This window comes from Mus caroli, unplaced genomic scaffold (genome assembly GCF_978045245.1).
Source record: "Mus caroli unplaced genomic scaffold, Mus_caroli_1 scaffold_4, whole genome shotgun sequence".
Lineage (NCBI taxonomy): Eukaryota > Metazoa > Chordata > Mammalia > Rodentia > Muridae > Mus > Mus caroli.
Window position 1 is genome coordinate 14,452,225 of NW_028227259.1, and position 17,058 is coordinate 14,469,282.

Genomic DNA, 17,058 nt, shown 5'->3' on the forward strand with positions numbered 1-17,058 from the left:
CTATCTTTTTCTCTGAGATGAGTTTCTTGTAAGCAGCAAAATGTTGGGTCTTGTTTGTGTAGCCAGTTTGTTAGTCTATGTCTTTTTATCGGGGAGTTGAGTCCATTGATATTAAGAGATATTAAGGAAAAGTAATTGTTGTTTCCTGTTATTTTTGTTGTTAAAGTTGGCATTCTGTTCTTGTGGCTGTCTTCTTTTAGGTTTGTTGAGGGATTACCTTCTTGTTGTTTCTAGGGCGTGGTTCCTGTCCTTGTATTGGTTTTTTTCTGTTATTATCCTTTGAAGGGCTGGATTCGTGGAGAGATAATGTGTGAATTTGGCTTTGTCGTGGAATACTTTGGTTTCTCCATCTATGTTAATTGAGAGTTTGGCTGGGTATAGTAGCTTGGGCTGGAATTTGTGTTCTTTTAGTGTCTGTATAACATCTGTCCAGGATCTTCTAGCTTTCATAGTCTCTGGTGAAAAATCTGGTGTAATTCTGATAGGCTTGCCTTTATATGTTACTTGGCCTTTTTCTCTTACTGCTTTTAGTATTCTATCTTTATTTAGTGCATTTGTTGTTCTGATTATTATGTGTCGGGAGGTATTTCTTTTCTGGTCCAGCCTATTTGGAGTTCTGTAGGCTTCTTGTATGTTCATGGGCATCTCTTTCTTTAGATTTGGGAAGTTTTCTTCTATAATTTTGTTGAAGATGTTTGCTGGTCCTTTGAGTTGAAAATCTTCATTCTCATCCACTCCTATTATCCGTAGGTTTGGTCTTCTCATTGTGTCCTGTATTTCCTGGATGTTTTGAGTTAGGATCTTTTTGCATTTTCCATTTTCCTTGATTGTTGTGCCCATGTTCTCTATGGAATCTTCTGCACCTGAGATTCTCTCTTCCATCTCTTGTATTCTGTTGCTGATGCTTGCATCTATGGTTCCAGATTTCTTTCCTAGGGTTTCTATCTCCAGTGTTGCCTCATTTTGGGTTTTCTTTATTGTGTCTACTTCCCTTTTTAGGTCTAGTATGGTTTTGTTCATTTCCATCATCTGATTGGATGTGTTTTCCTGTTTCTCTTTAAGGACTTCTACCAGTTTGGTTGTGTTTTCCTGTTTTTCTTTAAGGACTTGTAACTCTTTAGCCATGTTCTCCTGTAGTTCTTTAAAGTCCTTCTTGATGTCCTCTACCATCATCATGAGATATGCTTTTAAATCCAGGTCTAGTTTTTCAGGTGTGTTGGGGTGCCCTGGACTGGGCGAAGTGGGAGTGCTGGGTCCTGATGATGGTGAGTGGTCTTGGTTTCTGTTAGTAAGATTCTTACCTTTACCTCTCGCCATCTGGTAATCTCTGGAGTTGTTATAGTTGTCTCTGTTCAGAGGTTGTTCTTCTGGGGATTCTGAGTATCCTCTGTCAGCAGACCTGTACAGACTAAGTTCGGAGGAGTCCCGGAGCCAAGATGGCGCTCCCTGCAGGGCAGGTCCCTGTTCTCCTGCTGGGAGGGTGTCGGATGTCTGCGGCCCCAAAAGGGTGCTGCCTCAGCGGTTCTGTGGCTCCTGCCTGTCCCAGAAGCTGTCTGCCTCTGTGGTCCTCACTCTGACCTGTACAGACTAAGTTCGGCGGAGTCCCGGAGCCAAGATGGCGCTCCCTGCAGGGCAGGTCACTGTCCTCCGACTGGGAGGGTGCCGGATGTCTGCGGCCCCTAAAGGGTGCTGCCTCAGCAGCTCTGTGGCTCCTGCCTGTCCCAGAAGCCGTCTGCCCCCGTGGTCCCCACTCTGACCTGTAGAGACTAAGCTCGGCGGAGTCCAGGAGCCAAGATGGCGTTCCCTGCAGGGCAGGTCACTGTCCTCCGACTGGGAGGGTGCCGGATGTCTGTGGCCCCAATAGGGTGCTGCCTCAGCGGTTCTGTGGCTCCCGCCTGTCCCAGAAGCTGTCTGCCTCTGTGGTCCTCACTCTAACCTGTAGACTAAGTTCGGCGGAGTCCCGGAGCCAAGATGGCACTCTCTGCAGGGCAGGTCTCTGTCCTCCGGCTGGGAGGGTGCCGGAAGTCTGCGGCCCCAAAAGGGTGCTGCCTCAGCGGCTCTGTGGCTCCTGCCTGTCCCAGAAGCCGTCTGCCCCCGTGGTCCCCACTCTGACCTGTAGAGACTAAGCTTGGCGGAGTCCCGGAGCCAAGATGGCGCTCCCTGCAGGGCAGGTCACTGTCCTCCGACTGGGAGGGTGCCGGATGTCTGCGGCCTCAAAAGGGTGCTGCCTCAGCGGCTCTGTGGCTCCCGCCTGTCCCAGAAGCTGTCTGCCTCTGTGGTCCTCACTCTAACCTGTAGACTAAGTTCGGGGAGTCCCGGAGCCAAGATGGCACTCTCTGCAGGGCAGGTCTCTGTCCTCCGGCTGGGAGGGTGCCGGAAGTCTGCGGCCCCAAAAGGGTGCTGCCTCAGCGGCTCTGTGGCTCCTGCCTGTCCCAGAAGCCGTCTGCCCCCGTGGTCCCCACTCTGACCTGTAGAGACTAAGCTCGGCGGAGTCCCGGAGCCAAGATGGCGCTCCCTGCAGGGCAGGTCACTGTCCTCCGACTGGGAGGGTGCCGGATGTCTGCGGCCCCAAAAGGGTGCTGCCTCAGCGGCTCTGTGGCTCCCGCCTGTCCCAGAAGCTGTCTGCCTCTGTGGTCCTCACTCTAACCTGTAGACTAAGTTCGGGGAGTCCCGGAGCCAAGATGGCGCTCTCTGCAGGGCAGGTCTCTGTCCTCCGGCTGGGAGGGTGCCGGAAGTCGCCTTTTTTAATTGTAACAGATTTCAGAACATAAGATTTAATCATGGCAAATATGTGAACAAGATAAGAAACAACAAAAGATCAGACCTAAAAAAGATGATTCTAGTATCTACACTCCCATCTCTAGAATGTGAGTAAATTTTTTACATAATATCACTGTAAAATGTGATTCCATCAAAATCCGTTTCAATAGATCTTGCATTTTCTTAAAAGGTACTGGAAAGTAAGTGTGTATTAAAAATTCCTCTTCAAGGCCCATTTAGCCATTACTTCTTAATCTTTATTTGGAGACTGCAAAAAAATTGATATAAACAAACTTTCTCAATTTTTGGCTATGGAAATTATTCTTAGAATAGACACTGAAGGGTTACAAATTTTTAAAAATATGTATAAAACAGCAATCAGTGAAGCAAAATCTATTTTTGTAATATTCATCTCATGAATTGCACCTGCTTTTCTAAAGGATCCTGGCTAAATTTCTACACGAAATCATTTTAACAAAGATTATTCTGTTAAAACTGGGATTAGGACCAAATAGTTTAAGACTTTGTAGATCTATGGCCATGGAGAGAGGTTCAACAATAGACTTTTTTTTTCTTTTTTTTTGTTTTTGGAGCAAAAAGTGTTATGCATTATTGAGCAATGTCTAGGTTTTTTTTTTCTGAAACATATCATCTTTTTAATGAAGAAATCATGAAAGATTTGCTATTCTTCAAGACATATTAATCTTTGAATGAACTAGCCAGAAGGAAATTCTTAGAATTTACACTGCTTCCTTGCAGTACTAATGTCACCTTGTCTCTTGACATGCTGAATTAACCTTGCAGTTACCTGGGTTAGTGATGCAAGTCACTCTCATTGTAGAAGAGAAAGTACCCAGGGAACAGGGTTTGTTTCCTTTTAATTACAAACACCTTCGGGACCTGATGGTATAGATACCCCACAAATAAACTTTAAAAAACCCTAGATTGAAATAAACTCTGAACAAGCCCAATGTTAAACATCCAGGTGATAGAAAAAAAATGAAACAGGATAAAACAGAATGAAATAATATAATACTGAGTTACACAAGTTTCACAAGTGAGTGAATAGTATTTTTTTTTCAGGCTTAACCTTCCTTTTTGTTTTAGTGTTAGCTAAAAATGTGTGAAGCCCTCCAATCTGGGAAGAATAGAAATTGTTTGATAACAAAGAAATCCAGTAAACATTTTTGATCAGCTACTGTGTTGTGCATTATATAATGTTGTGGATCCAATTAACAAAATCCTTTCCCATAAATAAAATCTGAGCTATATTCTACTAGATTATCATTTTATATGTATTATATATATTCTACTAGCTAGTAAGGACCTTTTTTCATTTTATTATGTATATTCTACTAGATGATCATAATATTTTATTCATATCATTTATAAATTTAGTGGTGGAAGTGAGACTTAAGATAGAAATATAAGCAAATTAATGGAACTGTTTGGGAAGTTCTAGAAGGTGTGGCTTTGTTGGAATGGATGTGGCCTTGTTGGAGGAAGTATGTCACTGGGCTGTGGCATTTTATTTGACCTTTCTGGGCCAGTGTCTCTCTCTCTGCTTGATACACTTGGCTCAGGATATAACACTCTATGCTACTATTACAGTTCCATGCATATCTGCTTCGTGCTATAACTGTCATGGACTAATCCTCTAAAACTGTAAGCATTCCTCTAATTAAATATTTTCTTTTATAAAGATGGCCTTCACTATGATGTCTCTTCATACCAATAGAAGAGTAACTAAGACAGGGAGGGAATATGGTCAAGGGAAACTAACACTGGGGACCATTTTTGAGAGGTCCAATTGAAATCTACCTACAATAGAAGCTTCTTAAAATATAAACATAAACTCTAAATGGAGGCATCAAATGAAGGGAGAGACAAGGCTGCAATTAGACAACCTTTGCCACTAACCTAAACTTCCAGTACATGAAATGGGTTTCATTTAATTGGAATGTTAGCCAAAGGAGCTTCCACTGAAACCCCTAAACTATTTAGGCTATTGCCAAGTCTATTGTGTACTCACTACAAAGTGATAGGAAGTTCCTTTTGATGAAGACAATACTTATATATCTCATCAACCATAGAGAAGTCAACCTGGTGTCCACCTAGAGCCTGACAAGCGTTTAGACTATTGAAGGTCGTTTTCATACTTTCAGAGGAGAAAGGTAACCACCAGCCCAGCTACAAGCACTGAGGTCTACAATGATGACCTGCCTGTGTTATACACTGCAAGATGCAAAAATATTGTGGGAATAACTATCTGATTGAATTTAAGGTCCACTCCATGAGACAGAACCTATGTCTGACATTGCTCAGATGCCAACAACCTAAGACCAGATAGGCCATGGACCTAGGGGCAAACCAAATACTACTGTCTTACGAAAATAAATAGCAATAATGTGACTCCTACAACATTTTCCTCAATCTATAAATCAGTGTCTTATTCAGTACATCAGAGAAACTTCTTCCTTCAATAGACAGGAATGAATACAGACACACAAAACTAGACAATAGTAAGAGACTTTGGAAAACTTAGTCCTAAATGAAATATCTCTATCAAATGTCTCTTCTCAGGACATAAGGAATTCTGTAGAAGAGAGGCTGAAATATTGTAAGATCCACAGGGGATAGAAGACACCAAGAAAATGGTGTCTTTCAGATACAACAGGATTAATGCACATATGAACTTGCAGAGATTGTGACAACAGACATAGTGACTGCAGAAGTCTAAAGAAGGTGGACTCACAATGCTGAGAGTGGAAGTGAACATGAGCTCTAATCCCTAACTAAGAAACTATCTCCAATTGACAACTGTTTGCAAAGGAGAAATTAATAAGAGTTCTCTAATGGAGCATCATATTGACCATAGTTTAGGGTCAAAGCAAAGACACAAAAGAGGAGTAGAATGAGGGAAATAATCAAAATAAGGGCTGAAATCAATCAATTAGAAACAAAGAAAACAATACAAGACTCAAGGAGAACAAGAGCTAGTTCCTTGAGAAAATTAACAAGATAGACAAACCCTTAGCCAACCTAACCAAAAAACCCAAAGAGTATCCAAATAAAAAAACTCAGAAATGAAATAGGAGATGTAATAACACACTACAAGGACATTTAAAGAATCATTAAGACTTATTTCAAAAGCCTATACTCCACAAAACTGGAAAATTTTGAAGAAATAGATAGTTTTCTTGATAACTTACCAAAGTTAAACCAAGATCAGGCAAACAACTTAAAGGGTCCTATAACTCCTGAGGAGACAGAAGCAGTCATTAAAAAGTCTCCCAACCAAAAAAGCTCCAGGACAGCCATTTTAACTGAGAATTCTACCAGACTTTCAAGGAAGCGCTAATACCAATCCTCCTCAAACTATTTCACAAAATAGATATAGAAGGAACATTTTTAAAGTCATTCTATGAGGTCAGAGTCACCTGATAAATAAACCACGCAAAGACTCAAAAAGAAACAAAATTTCAGACCAATTTCCTTTATGAATGTCGATGCAGCTCAGGCATTAGTGCAAAAAATAATAATAAATGGGTCCTCATTAAAGTGAAAAGCTTCTGTAAAGCAAAGGACAACATCAATGGCACAAAATGGCAGCCTACAGAATAAGAAAATATCTTCTCCAACCCTACATCTGATATACAAAATAGACAAAGAACTCAAGAAATTAAACACTGAGAAACCAAATAACCTAATTAAAGATGGGGTACGGAGATAAACAGAGAATTCTCAGCAGATGGATCTCTAATGGCTGAGAATCATTTAAAGAAATGTTCAACGCCCTTAGTCATTAGGGAAATGCAAATCAAAATAGCTCTGAGATTCCATTTACACCTGTTGGAATGGCTAAGACCAAAAGCCTCAAATGGCAGCACATACTGGCAAAGATGTGGGATACGGGGAACATTCCTCCACTGCTGGGAGTGCAAACTAGTACAACCACTCTGGAAATCAATCTTGTTAGTTCTCAAAAAAAAGAAAAGAAAAGAAAAGAAAAGAAAAGAAAAGAAAAGAAAAGAAAAGAAAAGAAAAAAATGTATAGTTCTACCTCAAGACCCAGCTATACCACTCCTGGGCATATAGCTGAAAGATGCCCCACTATACGACAAGGACACTTCTACAACTGTGTTCACAGCAGCCTCAGTCATAATAGCCAGAAACTGGAAACAACCTACATGTCCCTCAACAGATATGGATAATGAAAATGTGATTCATTTACACAATGGAATACTACTCAGCTATTAAAAATAAGGACATCACTAAATTTTCAGGCAAATGTATGGAACTAGAGAATATCATCTTGAGTGAGGTAACCTACTCCCAAAGGACATACATGCTATATGCTCATTGGTAAGTGGATATTAGCCATAAAGTACAAGATACCCATGATACACCCCACCAACTCAAATAAGCTAAGTAACAAGGAGTGCTCAAGGGGGGATGCTTAAATCTAACTCAGAAGGGGACATAAAATAGTTACCAGGGGTGGAAAAAGGAAGAAAACTGGGTGGGAGAAGTGATGGGGAGCGGAATGGGGTTATCGGGTGTAGGGAGAGCTGGGAAAGGAATGCCAGGTGACTGAATCTAAATCGTTAGAGGGGACATGTCTAGGATGTGACAGAGAGGTGTGATGGGGAGGCTACGGGGAGTCTATGAGGGTTACTATATCTGAGACTCTTAGAAGTGGGGGTGGGTTAAGAAGTGTAAAGTGGCCACTTCCTGTAGCCAGGTAGGACTCCCAGTGAAGGGATAAGGCCATAAATACACCCACAAAACCTTTGACCCAACATGTGTTATGCTTACAAGAAGCATAAGGATAAAGTTGGGAAAGAGATTAAAGTGAAGGCCAACCAATGACTGGCCCAGTTTGAGATCCATTCCATGGAAGAGAGCCAACCCCTGACACTATGAATTAAGAGCAGACAGCAAACAGGAGCCTAGCATAACTATCTTCTGAGAGGTTTCATACAACCATCAGCTGATAGAAACAAATGCAGAAAACCACAGCCAAATAAGGGGTGGAGCTGGGGGATATTTGTGGAAGAGTGGGGGGAAGGAATGAGAGAGCTGGAGTAGTCAAGGATAGTACAAGAAAACCTACAGTGTAATCTAACCTTGGCCCATGGGGGCTCACGTTGGCTGAACCACCAACCAAAGAGCATGCCTAGGCTAAAACTAGGCCTCTTACACATATGTAGCAGATGTGCAGCTTGTTTTTCATGAGGGTTTCTAACAATTGGAGTAGAAGCTCTCTCTGACTGTGTTGTGGGCCTTTGGATCCCTTTCCCATCACTATGCTGCCTCATCTGGCCTCAGTGGGAGAGATGTGCTTAGTCCTGCTCTGACTTGATATACCAGGTGGGTGTGTACCCATGGTAGGCCTCCCTTTCTCTGAGAAGAAGGGGAGGGGAAAATTGTGGGAGGGGGAATAAGGGTGAGACTGGGAGGGAAGGAGGGAGAGGGCTTCAACCAGGCTGTAAAGTGAATAAATAAACAAATTAGTTCAGAAAAAAGAAAGAAGGAAATATAGAAGATGATAAAAATCTACCACAAATCTGGAAAATTTAGATGTGAAATTTTAACAAATATGATTTTAAACATCATAGCTATATAACTACAAACAGACTATATTATATTACATTATATTATATTATATTTATTATATTATTATTATAGACTATGGCCACTGTTTAAAATAGAGATCAGTGGAAATAGCAGCTTGAATTTAGAAGCTTCAAATAAAAAACTATTGCAGTAGGGAAAACTTTGATTTGAAAAGAATTTTTTCCAAACTGAACTCATACTTGAACTAATTGATTTTAATAATTACAATCTACCTGCTGTTATGAGTAACCTTTTTCATTCACATTTACAGAATCTTTACATGCCTAACATATATCTATTTCTTCCGTTGAAGCAAAAGTATGCTCCATAAAATAACCCCTGCTATTAAAACAAGATTTAGTTATACTTCTACAAACCCTAGCAGCGAGGCTCATTTGAGTCTAGTTCAAGAAAATGGTCACAAATAAAATAAGCATAGGTGACTGGATCTAATGCATTGTATGTCCATATGCCCCATCTTGGTCAATGAATTTACGTTAAGCTTTTACAGTAAATATCCTGGCTAGAAAAAGAGACTGTCCACACGCCAATAATGAGATTTAGTGCCCCTGATCTAAATGCATGATCATCCTTCATCCCTAGCTTTATTTGTTTATATTCAATGTTTATCCCATCACGTGGGTAAAAGGAATGTTAGTAAAATACACTGCAAGCAGTCTATAATTCAGACATTTTGATATTAAAGTAGAACTTTTGTCTCAAACTTCATAAAACAACAAACTTTGTCCTCAGATTGTCTTACATACAGCTTTTATGTGAATGAAGTCTTTCTTCTTCCCATCACTCCCCCGCATCCCCTGATACATTTTAATGACACAGTCTTCCCTCCGTTTTAGTATCTCATGCTAGTTTTGTTACCTTCTAAATCTGCAAACACATGATTAACATCAACTCATCCATTGTCTTCTAACTGAATAGAATCCCTCTTACCGTGAAGCCCTCGGAATACTGAAAAGGAGCCCTGGAACTTTCGTCTGCTGTTGGACTCAGAGGCTTGGGGTCAGACATTGAACGCTGCATCATCTTGGCTGTCTTAGGGCTTGCCGGGGGAACTTTAGCCATATCTGGATGGAGTACTTTCTGTGGACTTATGTCATCAGGGAGGGGCTTTTCATAAGGTACAAAGGCTGGTTCTAAGGCGTTGCCTGGGGAAAGTGGTGAGATGGGTGAGTAAAGGACTTTTGGAGATTTGGGTGGGGAAGGAGCCAGCTGGACTGTGGGGTCTGCCCGAAGGTGAGAAGAAGAGTAACCAATCTCTAAAGGTGTTGGGCGTTTCTTGTCTTTGGGTGGAGATGTGGCACCCATATATGGAGGGCTCTGTGTGTCTGAATCTGTTTCTGTTTGGCATCCTAAACTGCCCCCTTTGTAAGTCTTTTCAGGCGCTGAAATGTGTTTAATTATTTCTACCTTGGCATCCACCCGTGCTCGTATGGAAGGTGTTCTTATGGTTCCCAATGGCTCAGTTTGCACAGATATCTCTGCGACTGTTTGAACTGCTACACTGGAGACTTTGGAAGGGGGTTTGGTCTTGTCACCCTCTGCCGTGCTATCTCCGTATTTCCCTGTTCGCGCTTTTCTCCTGGACCTAGAAGGCATATCCCACTCATCCTGATCTTCATCATCAGTTTGGACACTGGTATCAACGCTCTTTTTAGTTCTTCTTCTCCTACTTGCATAAGTCCGATCAGCAGTTTCTTCATCGTCAGTTTGCACACCACTGTCCACTATCTTTTTTAAATTCCGTGGATCATCTGCCATGCTTTCCCCCATCTCGTCATACTGTCCCCGAACTTTAGCTCCAGAACTTCTCTTTTTGGGTTGTTTCTCCTCTTTTACAACAACATCTGTCAGAGGTATCTCTGAAACAGTGCTCAAGATGCCAGGTGGAGCAATGTACTGAGTCACACCATCAGACTGAACCGTGTACCATCCTTGGCTCTGTGGTATTTCAATGGCTACCACAGTAGACGCTGTTGTGGTGGCATCTTCAGTGGCCCAAAACTGACTGCCCTCTGTAGCAACATACTGACCCTCCAAAATTGCCTGTTCAGTGGTGGTTTGTGGAGAAGCAGTCCCAGAGGGTTCGTAGTTATACTGGTAGATCTGGCGAAGTTTTTGTTCCTCAAGCTGCTGATGGAGCTGTTGTTGCAGCTGTTGGATCTGCTCAAGCTGTAACTGTTGTTGAGCTAGTGTCTCCTGTCTCATCATGAACTGGGCCTGCCGCTCTTCCTCTTGTTGGTAGAGAAGGTGCTGCTTCATAGACTGCAGCTCTTCTAGCTTCTTTTGAACCATGATCTTTTCTTGTTCTCGGAACCTTTGAATCTCCTGACGTTCCCACTCCAGTTCCTCAGCAAAACGTTGTTGCTTAATTTTCTCCAGTTCCAGGAGCTCTCGCTCCAAGTCAAGTTGCTGTTGTTGTTTGTCTTCATCAGGGACAATCAAAAGAGTGCTTTCCTCTCCAACCACCTCAGAAAACACCTCAGAGGCGGTGGTTAAGGTAGGAACAACATCCATTGTCTCAGCAGGAAGAGTTTCCATAGTAATAGTTTGCAGGCTGGCATTGATGTCAACACTGGTTACTGAGATGTCTGTTTCTGATGCACCTGTTGTTATGAAATACGATCTAGGCATTGGCTGGCTTTGATGCAGGGCTGATAATGAAGTTATTGCATCTGTTGTATGAATGCCCGATAAATCCCTGACCGTGGTGCTGAAAATGGAGCCAGGTTGAGTGGTGATAGCAAATGTGGAGGGGATTGGAGTTGCTACTGAAGAATAGACAACACCATTAGATGACCTTAAAACACTTCCCACACCATACTGTGGTCCAGGAGGTGGAGTCATTCTTGCTGTGGAATACTGCGGGGTACTAATCCCAACTCCCGAAATGACTTGGCGTGTTTCTGGGTATGGGCCTGTAGTCTTGCTTGAATAATCCATTACCTCACCTGAAATACAGGGTAGAGTTATAGTCCAGTTCTCAGAATGAATGGTGCTGTTTGGGTGTGAAAGCCCCTTTATCCTGATGAGCGCAATGAATGGGACTGCATGCAAATCCACAGGTTAACCTAATTAGATGCGGAAGAAAAGCGATGTTGAACATGCAGGCACATGCAGGCAACGACAACAGCAAGAACCACGGAGAAACAAAAATGCAGATGTACTGTAAAATATATGGCCAAACCATACAAAGAAAGCAAAAATGTAAACAAAAACTGGAGCAGGGATACTGTTCATCCTGAAACGAGATGCATCACACCATACTGACAGTTCAAGGCAGGGTCTATGGCTACATCATACTGACCTGTAGACACTCTCCCTGAAGTTAGATCTACTGCTGACTCAGTTCCTCCAGAATAGTCAAAAGCATTCTTGCTTTTATAGAAAAAATGTCCAGCTTCTGCTAAATTAGTGTCTGACATGGAAGGCTTCATTCCACCAATCCCTCTGTAACCATACGGCCCTGATCTGTCATATTGATAGTGGTCATCCCTATAACCAAAACGGTCTTCAGGAAGGGTGGTTGCAGGCTGCTGTGCTGTGCAGCTCCGTCCGAAAGGCAACTTGTAAACCATGTCACAGCACACAGCTCGTCTTCCTGCAGTCAAATCAACTGGCTTTTCATCATCTTCTATGATTTTAGTCACGACATTTGAAGTAGATTCGTCCATTGTCACAACAGTCCTATGAGACTTTGATGTGCTGAGATCTACCACTTCTCCATCAGTGATCCCCTGAGACATGGTGCTGTCAGTCCATCCATTTGTAACACCAACAGGAGGTACAGTGACAGGCTTTGTGACAGCCAATGTTACTGCCTGAGTGGAAGGCCCTAAGGATAAGTTTATTGGTGCTTCATCCCGAATCATGGGAAAAGCCTGGCTACTAGGTTTTCTGTATTGTAACTCAGCATGTTTTGATGTAGTAAGCTGCAGTGGTGATGTTACTGCATGTTCTATACCCACTTGGCTTTCTGTGCCTGTTGTGTAAACTGTAGTGTCTGTGCACGTGACAACAGCCACTGTCTTAGGGTCCATGGTGACTGGAGTTCCTAAGGAGGAAGCTGCACTGAGGTTCATGATAGAAGGTTGGACAGCACTAATTTGTCGCCTGTAAACTTCATTTACTGTGGTCTGCCTTTTCACATCCATTGCAGAAGCAGAAAGATCCATACATTTTTCCGTTACTTTAACTTCTGATTTTGGTATTGTACGCAAATCGATGGCATCTCCAATAAGTGGCAACTTTCCATTTTCCTTATACTGATGCCTGTCTAGAGCAAGAGGCTCTGGAGGAATTGGTATGGAAACACTTCTGGGAGCAACACTTGGGACTGTACTTCTCACTGCAGAAACTTCAGGTTTTGAAGCTTCTGCTGGAAGAAACTGCATAAGTGAAGTCGGTACTGTTTGAAACAGAGAGGCTGTTACAGCAGGGGTAACAGAAAATGCCCCCAAAGCTCCAGATGTATATAGGGTTGGCTGTGAAGCACTTGGAATTTCTGTAGATGTCATGGGAGGAACTACAGAAAATACCGTTTCAAGGGAAACCAGATCTTTTGGGGGTGATCCCAAGGGCCAACTTGTAATGGCTTGAGCAGCAGAAGAATCTGTTGGAGTCCCAGGTTCAGAGGGCAACGTAATGACCACATAAGTCTCCATGAGAGACTTAGAATATCTCGGCGAGGATTTATTAGAGTGTGGGGAAAGTGGAGAGGTAGGGGACGGCAGTTTGTAGTCTGCTGAAGTCACTAAATTTAAGGACATATTTGATGTTAAAGGTAGACCTGTTGGTTTGGGGCACGTATCTGTTGTTTTCTGTGTAGTCACTGGAATCTGAGGAACTGCTGGCTTGGGGGCAATTGGAGGTTTGCTTGCCTCTGGTCTATGTGTAAATACAAGTCCAGTTGGAATTGAAGAAGGCTTAGGAGGGACAGGAGGAGGGGCAGCAGCACATATTTTAGTTGCAGGTAACCCATTGCTCCTGCGGGCAGCTGTGGCCTCTACAGTAGGGATAGCATCAACATGGGTTGTAACAATAGCAGTTGGAGCCACTGGAGCTGCAGCTGCCAACTTTCTTTTAGGATAAGTGGGTGGCTTAGGAGAAGTTGCTGGAGGCAACGGTGGGGGTGGGGGAGGAGGAGGGGGTGGCGGGGGAGGAGGAGGGGGTGGAGGAGGAGGAGGTGGCTGGGCTGATATGTCCAAAGAAGAACTTCGGAAAAATGGGTGAGATTTGGATGGATGGGTAGAAACAGGAAGACTGCCAGACGGCGACCTGTATGTGGGCTTTTCCTGACCCGAGATCTCTCCAGATACAGAATATGGGGATCCAGGTTGCTCCTTAGTTTGAGAAGAAGGTGTTGGGGCCAACCCAGTCTCAGGTAAGCTAATTTTTGTTAGTTCAGCCTCAGACTCTTCCCTTTTATCTTTGTAAGCATCCAAAACTTCCAGAATAATTCCATCCCCAGTTTCTTTCTTGCCTTTTATCAAATCTTTTTCAGATATAGGTAAGTCAGTGGAAATGGTGTCAGCTTGTGGCCTCTCAGGTTTAGTTGGTACAGATTCTGTGATAGATGGTGCTATACCAGAAAAAGGAATCATAACCTGATCAGCATTAGTTCTACTTTCTGGTGTGATGGTTCTATCTAAAGATGCACCTATATCTTCTGGATAGTCGATAATGCTGCCTGGAAAATATGTTGAAGAAATTTCCTCAGAATCTTTAAATTTAGTTATTACATCTGCTGGCTCCGTATAAACAGTTGTTAGGCTATCGAGGGTAGTGACAGGTGAGGAGCTATCTGTGGTACAAACTGAAGAAATAGATGATGTGAGAGAAGGTGTGTCAGAAGGTGGGACAGACGTAGCACTTTCTGAAGGTTCAGAGTAGGTCAATATCAGAGATTCATGGGCAATTATCTCTTGAATTTCTCTTGTATAATCAGTTACATATTCATCCTCAAATTCTTCTGTTGAAAAATGTTGGGTTATCTTAACATCTGGGATAGAGAGAGTTGCACTGCTGGTTGAGTCTGTAAGAGATGCTCCAGAAAGGATACTTGATGTCAAAGATGCATCTTGTACCCTGTCAAAGTCCAGAGTGGACTCGGCTATGTCATCCCCCATGGTAGTCTGTATGAGGCTGGATCCATCTGTTACTTGCATTTGTTGCCGCTTCATGAGTTCTTCGTAAGCAGCATCTGCATCTAACAATTTCTTTTCTTCACTGGTAGAAGTTACCATGCTACCCAGATCCACTATCTCATGGCTTTCTGGAATGATATAAGAGCTTGAAACAATGTCTTCTTGAGGCACAATAGAATGTAAGCTTTCTAATTCATAAAACTCTTTCTGGAGGTCTGTAATTTTCTGCATAGGATCATCATAAATCTGCTCCTGTAGTCTTATTTTTTGCTCTCTTCCTCTCTGCTGCATAAATCCATTTTGTTCATCTTGCCTGGTGAGCAGGCTGCCATCTACTGACCCATTGTATGTGTCCTCTACTAAAGATTCATAAATGTAGTCCTCTATTAACATACCACCATACAATGGCTCTTTTTCAAACACTTCGTCTCGTTCATTTGCAGCTGGAAAAGCTTTATATTTGTGGGGTTTGTGCATCATTTCTTCATACATTTCCTCAGCACTTTTTAAAGCCTTCTGAGCACCTTCTTTCTGCATAACAGATTGCTCATCTGTTGGTGAGTATAAAGACACAGCTGTGGGCAATTTATAAACTTTTTGAACTTCTATTATTTTCTCGGGGCTTATTTCAAATCCTTCTGGGTCTGATTCTATGCTAGGTGAGTACTCAGAACAAGAGGACCTATGAAGCTCCTCCATTTCTGCCGCCTGGCGCAATTCTTCTGTGGGAGATGCATCCTCGATGGGAGACAGATTACTGGGTGGTGTCTTTGGTCTTTCTCTCCTCCTCTGAGCTCGAAGTTCATCTTTGTCTTTCTTCGATTTCTTACTAGAACTCTTCCTCTGCTGCTGCTCCAGTTCTCTCTGCTTCTCTTGCTCTTTTAATAATTCTTCTTCCTCTCTTAGTTCTTCCTCCTCGGAAGAATCTTCAATGGTAGGTAAAAGAGGGCCGTGTGACCTGTGCCGAGCTTTGCGCTGCTGCTTGCTTTCTCCCTTTTTGTGACTTGGGCTACTGTCACTGTCTTCATCAAGTGATGATACTGAGGTAGGGGATGTGCCAGGAGTGAAGCTGGATGCATGGAGACTCGAGGATCCCTCTCCTCTAGACCTGTCCTCGGGTGAGTCCGTCAGACTTTCCATTTCTAATTCTGGCTCTTCATCAAAATACAAAGTTGTCTTTTTCTGAGAGGACTCTGCAGAGTACTTATCTGTTACTGTACTGTTGAGTTCTATAGTCTTAAATCGACGTAACCCTCCTCCACCAGCAACAACTAGTTCTTCACTCTCCTGGCTTTTAGTTTCTCGGAATTTGAGTTCAGGACTTTCATCAAAAGTTTCATCCTCCTCCTCATCATGCCAGGAATGGCGTCTCCCAGCATCATCGTCGAAGCTGGTACTACTCTTTCGAGTCAGTCGTCTGTGTTTCCCTGCTGGGCTTTTTCCTTTCCCCTTTGTTTCCTCCCTCTTCTGGCTCTCAGTAACACCACCAATCTCTTTGAGCTGACTCCTGATGAACTCTTCATCCTCAGAGCCTGAAGCATCCTCATCAGCGCTCATTTCTATAATCTGTTTTCGAATGAAGTCCTCCTCTTCCCCCGAGCCTTGACTGTCTTCCTGCTTATACTCCTCGCTGCTTGAGGAGCCAACGCTAGTTCTCCGCTTCCTGCGTGCAACAGGGGAGTTTTCACTTTCGCTGCTGTCTTCAACCGAATCATAGGATGCTCTTCGCGGACTTAGGTCATCGACCAGCTCAGGCTTCTCTTTGTGCTCCTTCCTGGGAGGAAAACCTTGTGCACTCTCCTTTTTTGAACTCACTTTCTTTTCTTGACTCTCTTTGATCTCTTCTTCTGAAATAGAAATATCCTGTGCTTCAGATGGAGTCTGGGTTTTCTGCTGGTCCTGAGGCTGTTCAGGAGAAACCTTCTGGGGCTGTGTTTTCTTTTCTGCCTTTTCACCTACAAGTGTACTTGCCTGAGCTTCCAAAATGGACAGTACTGTACTTTCCAACTTTGCTAAGTCTGAGGGGCTGGAAGGGCTGCTTTCTTGTGAGAAAGAGTCTTTTTTGAGTCCTTTTAGCAAATCTTTCTCATCACTGGGTATAAGACTTGGGATTTCCCCAAGAGAACCGGATATTCCGTCAGAAGAATACCCTGTGTCACTCAGGCCTTGTGGGCTCTTGGGTTGCTGAGAAGTGGACGTGTCTGATTTGTCCTCTTCCTTTTCCTAGCAGAGTGGGAAAGACAGAGACAAATGTGTTAGAGTCAAACTAGCCATATGTTTATCTCCATTATTATTAAGGAACCACTAATAACTGAGGAGCAACTATAGGAAAATTCAAGTATATGATGATACTTTTGAAAATGTTTGTATGAGAACAGTTGATGTTCACTAACAAGTTACTTTTCATTTCATGTAAATTTAAATTACACATTAATTGTCAATATGCCTTGTTTTTCCCCACTAATTCTATCATGCCCTCTTTAAATTTTAATTCTACTTTCTTCCAAATATATGA

At 42.8% G+C, this 17,058-nt stretch overlaps 1 protein-coding gene across 3 annotated transcripts in view; it reads right to left on the reverse strand.

Annotated features, from left to right (window-relative positions):
• Positions 1 to 17,058, reverse strand: part of Pclo (piccolo presynaptic cytomatrix protein) — a 359,262-nt gene that overhangs the window by 192,235 nt on the left and 149,969 nt on the right. For all 3 annotated transcript variants that reach the window (XM_029477261.2, XM_085836473.1, XM_085836472.1), the window contains exons 5-6: positions 11,705 to 16,766; positions 9,331 to 11,348 (exon numbers count right to left, since the gene is read on the reverse strand). In XM_029477261.2, the coding sequence (XP_029333121.2) occupies positions 9,331 to 11,348; positions 11,705 to 16,766 (7,080 nt within the window). The remainder of the gene's footprint in view (positions 1 to 9,330; positions 11,349 to 11,704; positions 16,767 to 17,058) is intronic.